This window comes from Tursiops truncatus, chromosome 12 (assembly GCF_011762595.2).
Source record: "Tursiops truncatus isolate mTurTru1 chromosome 12, mTurTru1.mat.Y, whole genome shotgun sequence".
NCBI lineage: Eukaryota > Metazoa > Chordata > Mammalia > Artiodactyla > Delphinidae > Tursiops > Tursiops truncatus.
Genome location: NC_047045.1, coordinates 2486919 through 2500506, shown reverse-complemented (window position 1 = coordinate 2500506; position 13588 = coordinate 2486919). Strand labels below are relative to the sequence as shown.

Sequence of the window (13588 nt, the reverse complement as noted above, 5' to 3'; positions counted from 1 at the left end):
ATGAAACAAACAACAATGAACAACACAATAAATGAAATTAAAAATACTCTAGATGGGATCAATAGCAGAATAACTGAGGCAGAAGAACAGATAAGTGACCTGGAAGATAAAATAGTGGAAATAACTACTGCAGAGAAGAATAAAGAAGAAAGAATGAAAAGAACTGAGGACAGTCTCAGAGACCTCTGGAACAACATTAAATGCACCAACAGTCGAATTATAGGGGTTCCAGAAGAAGAAGAGAAAAAGAAAGGGACTGAGAAAATATTTGAAGAGATTATAGTTGAAAACTTCCCTAATATGGGAAAGGAAATAGTTAATCAAGTCCAGGAAGCACAGAGAGTCCCATACAGGATAAATCCAAGGAGAAACACGCCAAGACACATATTAATCAAACTGTCAGAAATTAAATACAAAGAAAACCTATTAAAAGCAGCAAGGGAAAAACAACAAATAACACACAAGGGAATCCCCATAAGGTTAACAGCTGATCTTTCAGCAGAAACTCTGCAAGTCAGAAGGGTCTGGCAGGACATATTTAAAGTGATGAAGGAGAAAAACCTGCAACCAAGATTACTCTACCCAGTAAGGATCTCATTCCGATTTGATGGAGAAATTAAAAACTTTACAGACAAACAAAAGCTGAGAGAGTTCAGCACCACCAAACCAGCTTTACAACAACTGCTAAAGGAACTTCTCTAGGCAAGAAACACAAGAGAAGGAAAAGGCCTACAATAACAAACCCAAAACAATTAAGAAAATGGGAATAGGAACATACATATCGATAATTACCTTCAATGTAAATGGACTAAATGCTCCCAACAAAAGACACAGATTGGTTGAATGGTTACAAAAACAAGACCCATATATTTACTGTCTACAAGAGACCCACTTCAGACCTAGAGACACATACAGACTGAAAGTAAGGGCATGGAAAAAGATATTTCATGCAAATGGAAAACAGATAACAGCTTCTGAAGGGCATTCATGGATTGATGTTTGAGTCTGTATTTCTAGTCCAAAGAGACAAGAGCAGTGGTGAAACACAGGCAGTACTGATTGAAAAGAACTCTCACTCAATATGTATCTGAAGCTCCTGGGAAAGCGTAAAAGCAAAGTTTATGTTAGGGTTTCAGAGGGTAAAACACAAGCAAAAGTTTTTGTTGTCAACCTGATAATTTGAAACAAGCTTAAAAATGTTAGAATTAATGCTAGAGAAAAGCAAATGCAATATTGGGTATGGAATGGATGCCATGGTTAGTGAAACATGTAGTTCAACTCTGAGTACACAGAAAAGAGAATAGAGTAATATGGAAATCAGGTATTTTCTTTTCTACTTTTTGGGACTGAGAAGGATAAATACTCTAAGGGAGAAGTGTTTTGTTTTGAATATAAAATTATGTGTGTTAAGTACTAAAATGTTAAAAAAAAGATTCTAGAATAAAAAGAGTAATACATTCTCAGATGAAGAAAAACTAATCATGTGTAGAAGGACTAAAGGAAGTTTTCTAAACAAAAAGGAAATGAACAAAGAAAATAACTGAATGTGTGTGTGTATCTGTATTTCCTCAAGTGTAAGCTGAAATTTATATGGGGCTTTTTATATAGTAAGAATTCTACCTTTTGTCTATCATATACATTATGTACATTTTCTCATTTTTTTGTTAATATTTAATTACTATATAGTGGATTTTTTTTTTGCGATAAGCGGGCCTCTCACTGTTGTGGCCTCTCCTGTTGTGGAGCACAGGCTCTGGATGCGCAGGCTCAGCGGCCAGGGCTCACAGGCCCAGCCGCTCCGTGGCATGTGGGATCTTCCCGGACCGGGGCACGAACCCGTGTCTCCTGCATGGACAGGCGGACTCTCAACCACTGCACTACCAGGGAAGCCCTATATCGTGGATCTTGACATTCAAAGGCTTTCTTTTTGTGTATCCAAGTGTACTGATATTTTTTCCAAAGGTTGTATGATTTGTGGCACGTTTAATAGGGACTTACTTGAGTTCTTCTAGTATTTGTCTCATCTTTTTATTCGCAATTAAGAGATTGGTCCATCAGTATGATTTTCAGCATAAGATTTGAGTTGGGATCTCCCACCAAATGCTCATCTATTTCCCAAATGTCATTGTAGGGAATATTTATCTCCTTTGATTGAAAACGCAAGTTTAAAATAAGGGACATATCATAAATGGTAATATTTGTCACACACAGTTTCACTTTATCATTGCAGATTATTCTCCATTAATATATATAGTTCTACTTTATTCTTATTAATATTCCATTGTATGGAGGCTTCATATTTATTTAACCAGTACCCTCTTGATGAAGACTTAAGATATCTTAAGGTTATTGCTCTTAAAAATTATGTGTTTTAGATGTAGAATTTTGAGTTTTTTTCATACTTTATTTCATGGTAGGAAATAATCATTTGTCCTTTGAAAATTCTCTTCATGCTAATTTGTATTTTTGTGGGTATATTTCCTTTTGGCTTCACACCCTATTTCTTCCCCACAATATTTGTGTGTTTATTAGGAATCTCCTACATATTTTTCCTACGTATTTTCTCTGTCTATTCCATTATTTGTCATGGGCCATAAACCTTGAATCGCCAGTATAAGGACAGACTTTCATCACTACTCACGCAAGAGTGAGCCTTTCTGAATCAGAAGAGCAAAACAGGTTGGGAAGGGGGCTGCCCTTCCTTTCCCAGCCCCTCTTGACCACCAACACTAAACCCACATCCTATGCAGTATTACAGAGTCCTTAGCAATGTTGAATCACAGAACTCTCAGTCTTTTGGACGTGTTCATGCTTGACCCCTCATTTTGCCAAGTTAGAGTACAATATACTACCATGATTATTAATATACACTTTAGATTTCTTTTGCAGCATTCTTTTCTTTACCTTAGGAAATAGGAGTAGTATTAAGTGTTAGCTTTTTTAATGGGTTTGGAACTTTGCATTATCTTTAAAAAATCTTCACTTGTTTCATGAATTTGGTCATATCTAGTTTTAGCCCTGATGTACTTTTCTTTCCTATATTGATTCATTTGTGCCTTTTCAGGAAGTTTCTAAGACAATGGTTTTATTTTCCTGTTTTTCAGTGGTCCTATTTCCTGGAAGTACTGCCAGACACATTTTCAATGAAGAAATAAAAATTAATATTTACTGAAACAATCCCAATTTTTATATTTAATAATCTTGTTTGATTTGTTGAAATAACAGTTAAAGAGTGTATTTTCTTTACAACAAAACATTCTATGTCTGATTAAATTGGGAATCAAACAAAATCTTCTCTCTATTAACTACTGTAGACCCATATTCAATCATGTAGGTTTTGATAAATATTATATATATTTATATATATATATATATTATATAATATATATATATATAATATATATAATATATATATAATATATATAATTAATATATATAATATTATAATATTATATATTATAATATATAATATATATATATAATATAATATATATATAATATATATATAATATATATTATATATATATAATATATATATAATATATATATTATATATATATAATATATAATAATATATATATAATATATAATATTATATATATATTATATATAATATATATAATATATATATATAAAATATATATATTATATATATAATAAAAATTATATTGGAAGTAAACATTAGGGATATTAAGTCTTTATCATATGCATTATTATATGTACACTTCCACAGCCAAGGAATCCCTTTGAGAGAAAAATCAAAGACTTGGTGGTACAATGAGCCTTAAGTTGGAATTCAGGGCAGTTAGTGTCTATGTGATTTTATTCTGTTGTCCTCTTGCTATAAGACTTGGTGAAGTCACTCTAACACCCTTTGGCTTGTCCTCATCCTTGTGAGTAAATTAAAATTGTTGGACTAGATTCTTGTTACCAATATTTGGTTCATGAACTAGCAGCATCAGGATCACCTGGGGATTTGTTAGAAATGGAGAAACACAGGCCCCATCCCAAAGAGTTTGAATCTAAAATTTAACAAGCTATCCAGAGTATTCACATGCAATTTAAGTTTTAGAAAGAGTACACTATATTGGTAAGTTTTATTCAGAGCTAGACAAAGTTCAAGAAATTCTATGAAATTTAATAGGTCTTTGTAGTGGATAAGGTAGGGCTCTAATGGGAACCATGTCCTGTTTCCACTCTTCAAATGGACAGTTCCATGTTTACTTGTTTAACATGTTTCATTTCTCTAAGATCTTACTTTAAGAAAGTATTAAAACAGCAGTTAAAAAGAAAACGTATGATTCGATGAGACAAATGCTATGATAAAAATGATCTCAGATAGTAACTTTCTATACTTCAGGGAAGTTCAGAGATCTCAAGACAAAGTCTTGGATCTAAACTGTAAATATATATATATATATATATATATATATATATATATATATATATATATATATATATATATATATATATATATACACACCTCAGGTTACAACACAACTGTCAGAGAGCTAACTTGCACATTTATTAGTCTAAACAGTCCACAGTGAATACATCATTGCTCTGTTATTCTTACAGTCTTGTACATTTCCTGACTTGGTGTTTTGAATACAAGTTGAGTGAATGTTGGGGTCTAGCTCAATTGTCTAGATTGCCCTGGTCTGAAACATTACTCCCAGCTTCCTCCTCTTTCTCTAAACATACCAGCCTTTTCTTCCTGTCATTTTCTGAATTAAATTTTAGTGAATTCTTCTTGGGAAGCACTTTATTATATTAAATAGAGTATAGCAAAGTAATATAAATAATGATGAACAAAGGGAAAGGCATCTTCCTTAATTTTTGAAAGAGGAAATATGAAGAACTTTAAATGATAATTTGATTTTTCTAAAAAGAAATTGCTTTTGTATTTCCCATTAAGCCTTCTAATTAATTTAGTAAAAGATTCTTGTAAACCCTAGACACAGAACTTTTGGCAGTCTAAAAACTATCTCTTTCTTCCCATTGGAAATATAATTCAATTAGTTTATGTAATGCTTTCTAATAAATCATTCTAAATATACCTCGCCTTAGGGCTAAGAGGGAAACAGGTTTCCACGCCATTCCCTGTGGAATCCTACATCCATAAAAATAACTGCAGTACCTGCCCCAAGTCTAAGTGCCTTTGGTTGTCCTTAAGGAGTTCACATTTTCAGCAAAAGTAGAACAAATACCAGAATGGTATTCATTTATAAAAAAAACATACATTTAACTCTATCACTTAGGCGAATGTAAAAGATCACCATCTGGGTTGCAAGCATAACTTGAGTTTTATACTCAAGTGCACAGCCAATTTCTTATTGAAAATGACACTAATTAAACTCTCTGGTGATTCTGACAAACCTTTAATTTTCCATTTGATGCATGATATGAATGCAAGGGCTCCCACATTAGCCTTGTCAGTTTGAGCTTTTATTGTTATGTTAACACTTCTTAAAAGTCACTAAGTGTTTAGAAGCATTAGTGTCAACTAATGATAGTTCTAGAAAATATTACTTTTCAGGGTAAAATGTTAAAAAAACTATCTCATGTTTGTATAGGTAATTACCTTTGAAGATGTACTAACTTGAGAACCCACAGTGCAAATGAATCATATTTGTATATATTCACTAACAAATTCTGTGTGGACAACATATTCAGAATACATTTTTAAAGTTTTACTAATGATGTCATAAAGTTCTATAAATTATTTCTCAGAATTATAGGTGCAAATCTTTTCAGAGTTATCATTACATTGTAAACAGTTGTCATATCATGTTCAAGGCAACATGTTCTGTGCTTTCCAGAACACCAGCAAGTATATAATATCTAAAATATGAACTTAAGAAGTATATAGTATGATTTAGTAGACATTAACTATACTGAAAAACTCATTTTGTATCCTAAGCAAGTTCCAAATGACTGAAATAGAGGCTGACAAGGCCTTTGACCTTCAGAGTGTAAAGGAAAGAACATACTATTTACTGAACAGTTATTATGTCCCAGGAACAGGGCTAATTGCTTTATAGTCATTATTTTATTTAATTATCATAGGAATTTTTATGAGGTAGGTGAGATTATTGCCATTTCATGCATAAACGAAGCTACAATAAATTGAATACCTTTGTTGATTGAGTAAAAGTAGGAGAAGTGTACAAATATGCCAAAGATTGAAAAGGAAGAGACAGATATCATCCAGGTTCCTCTGACTCCATGACATCTCTCTGCTTCTGGGATGATAGGCATCAGAAATACTGGACATAAATTTGGATACATGCATAGGAATACTGGATAATTAAAAGATTATGATTTCATGCACATTAAGACTTCTGGATCAAGATGGCAATATATGAGGCTCTGCATTTTGCTCCTGCCACAGATGCACAGCTATGCACAGAACAATTCTTCCTCAGAGAAATCCAGAGACTAGCTGGATAACTACTACACATCGGTAACAGAAAATATACATGTTAAAATGGATAGAAAAGGCTGAGACACACCCTCACCATAAACCCCAGACCCGGCATAACAACATACAAAACGAGGGGACCCCTAACTCCCAGCTTCTCCCTGAGGAATGATTGGTTTGGACACCACAATTAGTATTCCTAATTTTTTTTTTTTTTTTTGCGGTACGTGGGCCTCTCACTGTTGTGGCCTCTCCCGCTGCAGAGCACAGGCTCCGGACGTGCAGGCTCAGCGGCCATGGCTCACGGGCCCAGCCACTCCGCGGCATGTGGAATATTCCTGGACCGGGGCATGAACCCATGTCCCCTGCATCAGCAGGCAGGCTCTCAACCACTACGCCACCAGGGAAGCCCCAATATTCCAAAATTTTAAGTGTAAAAATATAGAACTTTTATATGCATTCAAAGTTAATTTGTTAGCATCTTAAAATAGACAAAGTATTTAAAAAGTGTGCTTCTATACACTAGCTACAAAGTATTAGAAGAGAAATTAAGAAAACAATCCCATTTACAATAGAATCAAAAAGAATAATATACTTAGGAATAAATTTAACCAAGTTGATGAAAGATCTGTACACTGAAAACTGTAAAATGCTGATGCAAGAAATTGAAGACATACAAAAAAAATGGAAAGATATTCCCTGTTTATGGATTGGAAGAATTGGTGTTGCTAAAATGTTCATATTACCCAAAGCAATCTACAGTTTATATGCAACACTTATCAAAATGCCCAAGGCATTTTTCAGAGAAATAGAACAAATAATCCTAATATCCATATGGAACCACAAAAGACCCCAAATAGCCAAAGCAATCTTGAGAAGAGAGAACAAAGCTGGAAGCATCACACTTCCTGATTTCAAACTATATTACAAAGGTATAATAATCAAAACAGTATGGTATTGACATAAAAACTGGCACATAGACCAATAGAACAGAATAGAAAGCCAAGAAATAAATCCACACAAATATATTCAATTAATTTTTGGCAAAGAAGCCAAGAATATACAATGCAGAAAGGATAGTCTCTTCAATAAATGGGGTTGGAAAAAGTGGATAGCCATAGGCAAAATAATGATGCTGGACCCCTATTTTACACGATCACAACAATCAACTCAAAATGGATTAAAGATTTGAACATAAGACCTAAAACTGTAAAACTCCTGGAAGACATAATGGGTTAGCTCCTTGATGTTGGTCTTGACAATCATTTTTTTAAAATTTTTGACACAAAGGCAACAAAAGCAAAAATAAATAAATGGGATGACATCAAACTAAAATGCTTCTGCACAGCAAAGGAAACCATCAGAGAAATGAAAAGGCAACCTATAGAATGGGAGAATGTGTTTGTAAACCACATATTGGATAAAGGATTAATATCCAAAATATATAAGAAACTCGTATAATGCAACAGCAAAAAAAAAGAAACCCAATAACTCAATTAAATATGGGCAAAAAATGTGTTAGGCATTTCTCCAAAGAAGCCGTACAAATGGCTAACAGGTATATTAAAATGTGCTCAACATCACTAATCATCACAGAAATGCAAGCCAAAACTACAATGAGCTATTGCCTCACACCTGTTAGTATGTCTATTATCAAAAAGAGAAGATAACAAATGCAGCAAGGATGTAGAGACAAGGGAACCCTTGTGCACTGTTGGTGGGAATGTAAACCGGTACAGCCACTTTGGAAAACAGTATGGAAGTTTTTCAAGAACTTCAAATAGAACTACCATATGATCCAGCAATCGAAATCTGGGTAAATATTCAAAGGAAATGAAACTGTTATTTGAAGAGATATCTGCACTCCCATGTTTGTTGAAGCATTAGGCACAATAGGCAAGGTATGAAAACAATGTTAAGTGTCCATGAATAGATGATTGGATAAAGAAAATATGGTGTCCATATATAGAGTGGAATAATATTCAGTCTTAAAAAGAGAAGGAAATCCTGTCATTTGTGACAACACTGATGAAACTGGAGGACATTTGGCTAAGTGAAATAAGCCAGACTGAAAGACAGATGTACATGATATCACTTATATGTGGATTCTAAAAAAATTTCAATTAAAAAGTTGAGCTCATAGAAACAGAGAATAGAATGGTGGTTGCCAGAGCCCTGGAGGGTTAGGGTCTGGGGGGAGGGGAGTGGGAAAAATAGGGAGAGGCTGAAAAATGGTACAAACTTTCAGTTATAAGTTGAATAAGTTCTAGGAATCTAATATATAACATGGTGAATATAATTGATAATTCTGTACTGTATAATTAAAATTTGTAAAAGAAACACTTGTGTTTCACTAACTCCACCCCCAACAAAAAAGTTAATATGTAAGGTGATGGATATGTGAATTACTCCATAGTGTTAATAAACTCCATAACTTTGAATCTTTTCAAAATGCTTATGTATATCAAATCATCACACTGTACACTTTAAATATATTACAGAGTTTTTTGATCAATTATACCTCAATAAAGCTGAAAAAAATATATACCTGTTAATACTGATGAAAAAAGATTGTAAATGGAATAAAAACTCAGATATTATAGATGCTTTTTTTCAGAGGGACATAAATCAATAGTGAATTGTCTGTTCTAATTATATAATCAAACCCAAGATTCCTTTGAAAGTTAATGAGACACTATTAATCATTACCCAAAGACAGCAGAGTTAAACTTGGGCTATGCCAGGCAAATGGGGTTGTATGTGGATACTAAGGGTCAGTGAAATGCTGGTATTATTCACATAACACATAATTTAATAAAGTCTAATAAAGTTTATTTTTTCTGAAAAATCCACAATGAAACATTTGAAAAGTATTTCTGGTGATAAAAGTTAAACATCTATTACTAGAAATAAATATTTCTGTTTTTAGAGGAAGGGAATACCAGATAAGCTTGCATATCGGTTTCTTAAAAATATTTAAACAAAAATATAATTTTAATAAGATTTCTAGTCTTAACACTAATAATCAAATTTGATTCTCTATTTCATAATTTAGGACTGCACATCCATCCCTTGTATGAATGAAGGCTTCTGTCAGAAGGCAGCCCATGGCTTTACTTGCATTTGCCCAAATGGTACATATTGTGAAGTAAATGTTAGCAGTTGTACTGAGCATGATCTGAATGTGGTCCTCTGCCTTAACGGAGGGATATGTGTTGATGGACCTGGACACACTTTTTATTGCAGGTCAGTATTTATTTATCCACAAACAACTACATATGTATTTATGAAAGCTTGTAAACATCCCTCTAATGCACTCTGAAATGCAGAAACGAAGTTTTAAGTAAGTTTTTGTCTTTAGAAATGTAATCCCAAATTTGAAATCAATTCTAAAAAAAACATTGCTTGTATATTTTACCAAATACCATGTATTCATATCAACCCCAAGTCAAACTCCCAAATTTAATCAACCCTTATTTTGTAACTTTCATATCTCCTCTCTTTCCCAGAATTGGGTTCTTATTCCCTTTCTTAAATATTACACCATATGAATGATTTACAAATAGTTCATATTTATAGCATGTTTCTTAACCAGAGATTCATTTACCTTCTAAGATCTTAACAATTATATTTTTTTTTATTTTAGATATATAAAAACAAATTAATCTGTCACTGTATTTTTAAACCAATTATTATTTAAGGTATCTTTTTAAAATTCCTAGGAGATGAATTTTCATTATCTTTGTCATTTATGATTATGTAATATATATAATTGGTTGGTCATTTGAGAATTTAGTCATTATCTTTTCAATTTGTAAAATATTAATTGAACCCAGGTATGTAAAATCACCCTCACTTTACCTCTTTTCTTCTGTCAGTCTGATTTGTGAGAAGTTGAGGTTAAGTTAAAAACTGTGAGCAACTGTGTCTCTGTCAAAATATCTTAAATTACTGAAAGGTTGACCATGTATATTTTGCAACGTAATTATTCAATAGTAAAGTTTATTATTATTTCTATATTTTATCAGTTATTTCTCTTTAAATTATTAATATAATCTGCCTTATATTCAATACTGCCACTTCCATATTTTTTTGTTCAATATCTACGCTGTGTTCTTGGCCTTTTATTTATTTTAAACCCTGCTGTATCATTTTATTTGGGCTGTATTTCTAACAAGGCACACATAGATGTTAATTTCACATAAACCTAAGATTATTATCTTTCTTTTAGCATATGCACACAGTATTTATTACTATGACACAGGTTTTCTTTGTTACATATTGCCTGATGTGCCATTTTCATTACTAATGTGTGTGTGCATGTGTGTGTGTGCGTTACCTCGTATTTTGTATTTTTGAGCTTGGATTTTGCTTATTTTACTCTGGCGGTTTATAAAGTATAGAAAGTAAACATATTTCTAATATCAAGGCTAATTTCAAATAATGAAATTATACAAATGATCACTTTGCCACAGCAAGCTCCCTCCAGGTTATAACCTAATCAGCACCTGGATTAAGCCAGCAACAGTACATTGACCATTTATCCTCAGTAAATATAATGTTACAAATCAAGATTCCATTCATGGAAACCCATTATGGTAAATGGAAAAATTAGAAATAAGTGAACCTAAAGCTAAAAATGTATGTTTTTACAACATGAGTAGTATTTGTTAAATCAAGCTCTATAAAAGCTACTCTATCATTGTTCCTTTGGGGGGATATTATCCATGGCTAGTTAGGCTGACTTGCTTAAGGTGTGAAGCTGACAGAATTTGGAATGAAGACACTTGCCTCTTCTCCTGGGCATCTCCCAGGGGCAAGTGTCAGCATTCATTATTGCTACACTGTTATTCAAATACATTTAAAAGAGTCATCTGTTTTCAAAATTTTCACTGCTGATTCAAGCTGCGTGTAATCCCCTGAAAGTCTGTGAAAGGTAAGTGCCTGGGAGGTGCAGATTCTAGGGGACTTGCACAGTGACTGGGTGGAGCCATCAGAGGTGGTTTCAGGTTAGCACAGTCTTCAGACAGTCTCTTTACAAAAGAAAACTCATACACTATGGGAAGGAGAGTTTTGAATGTTAAGTCATCAGATTTGTATGTGGGTTAAGAATTAGCTTTTGATATAGTTATTTAAACCATAATAAAATAATGATTTTTTTTACTTTAATAATATATCAAATTTATTGTTTTTATCCCTATTTTGCATTCTTCAAGTTGAATTTAAAGAATCTTACTCTTAAAAATGTGATCAACTATATATATTTTTTTGTCTTCTCTGTGCTCATTTTCCTTCAACGTTTATATAAATCAAAGTTAACGTCTTGGTTCTCACTGCTGGTTTATTTGTTAATCAGCTCACAAAATTTTGTTTGATTTTAATTGGGAAAATAGTTATCCAAACCTATAAATTTTCACTTTAAGAATATTTATCATGAAGTCTTTTTTGTTTTGTTTTGTTTTTGTTTTTGATTTTTTTTTTTTGTGGTACACGGGCCTCTCACTGCTGTGGCCTCTCCCGTTGCGGAGCACAGGTTCCGGATGCTCAGGCTCAGCGGCCATGGCTCACGGGCCCAGCCGCTCCATGGCATGTGGGATCTTCCCGGACTGGGGCACCAACCCGTGTCCCCTGCATCGGCAGGTGGACTCTCAACCACTGCGCCACCAGGGAAGCCCGTGAAGTCTTTTTTTGATGTAAAGTTCCTTATTAAAATATTTCAGCCCTCAATGATCTGTAGAATATTCTATACGATTGGTTCCCTAGTGATTTTAGGAGAACAAATTTTCTTCCAATTGAAATCCATGTTTGTAATTACATCTGAAAAAAAGAGTGTATTACCATTTCAAATTTCCTGGAAAATCTGAAAATGTCGACCTAAAATATCTTGTGATTTTGGCTTCACATATGAATTAGAACTTGGTGAAGTTCACACTTCTTAGAGCTTATGTTGACTGAGGATTATGCATTTGATGCTTTATTTTGCTTTCATCTCTGTCACTGCAGAAAATACAGCAGAGAATGGCCTACTTTCAAGAATATTATGTTTTATGAATGTAATTGATTCATTTCCTTCTTGGAAACTGACATGGTTTTTAACTTCTTTAATTAAAAAAGATTTGTGAAATATTTATCCCAATGACTGGCAAGTTGAGAACTTACAATTTAATCCCTTTCCCTTTTATCTTTGATGTTTAAGCATTTAATTGGAATATGCCATGTCATATATTTTTCATTTATTCATGTCTGGAAAGTTTTCTTGTATTATTCCTCTATTATTCTTTAGTGCATTAATACTGGTTCACTAATTCTTCTTCAGGTACTAATATTGGTTACATATTGCAAATCACAAATTTAAAACTGGTTTTCATGCATTTCACTCTTTTTTGTATCCTTTTTAAAAATTTCTGTTCAATTCTAATATTTACTTCTCAACCTCTTATCTGTCTTTCTGAATTTTTTTCTTATGAGAATATTATTTATTTTCTTCTACTTTTCAGTGCATGTGAACTCTTAAATAGGTATTTTATTTCATTGTAAATGTAATGCCCACTTAACAAACCATATTATTATTTTCTGTTTATAAAGTAATTTATTTCAAGTGTTCAATTTTTCAGTCATCATTACAGAATTTTTTAAGTTGATTCAGAGTCTCAGTTACTAACAATTATATGGCTACTTTATTGCTGTTATCCAGATGTCTTGTAAGACCACTTTCATATCCCAACTATAGTGGCCAGATTCTTCTTCCTTGAATCACTCCTGTGTCTACCAGACAGTTGTAAGTGAGAGGCCTGACCAGTTAAGGCCTGGAGAGGAAGCTCTGAGCAGAGGTGCACCTGAGGGAGCCTATTCCACTACATGTGCCATGGCTGCTTAGACCTAGGGTGAAATTGCTGAGCATGAAGTGTGCATTTAAACGTCTCCACGTTACTATTCTGATTTTAATTATTGGGCTTCTCCAGATCCAAGGTGTGTTAGATTTCTAGTGTGTTCATCACTGATTTTTCTCATGAAGACATTCGATTATTTTAGATTATTTTGTAATTGCAACAATGATGTATAATGAGTAGCTAGTATTAATTCATCTTCCTGAAGTAGTATAGTAGTTAAATTCTGAAAGGCATAGACAGTCTTTCAATAGAAAATAAGAGAATGAAGAAAGAA

General features: G+C 33.0%; 1 protein-coding gene across 1 annotated transcript in view; it reads left to right on the top strand.

Moving 5' to 3' along the window:
* EYS (eyes shut homolog) overlaps positions 1 to 13588 on the top strand; it is a 1685417-nt gene that overhangs the window by 614002 nt on the left and 1057827 nt on the right. Inside the window, exon 20 of the mRNA XM_033867388.2 lies at positions 9480 to 9670. Coding sequence (XP_033723279.1) covers positions 9480 to 9670 — 191 coding nt within the window. The remainder of the gene's footprint in view (positions 1 to 9479; positions 9671 to 13588) is intronic.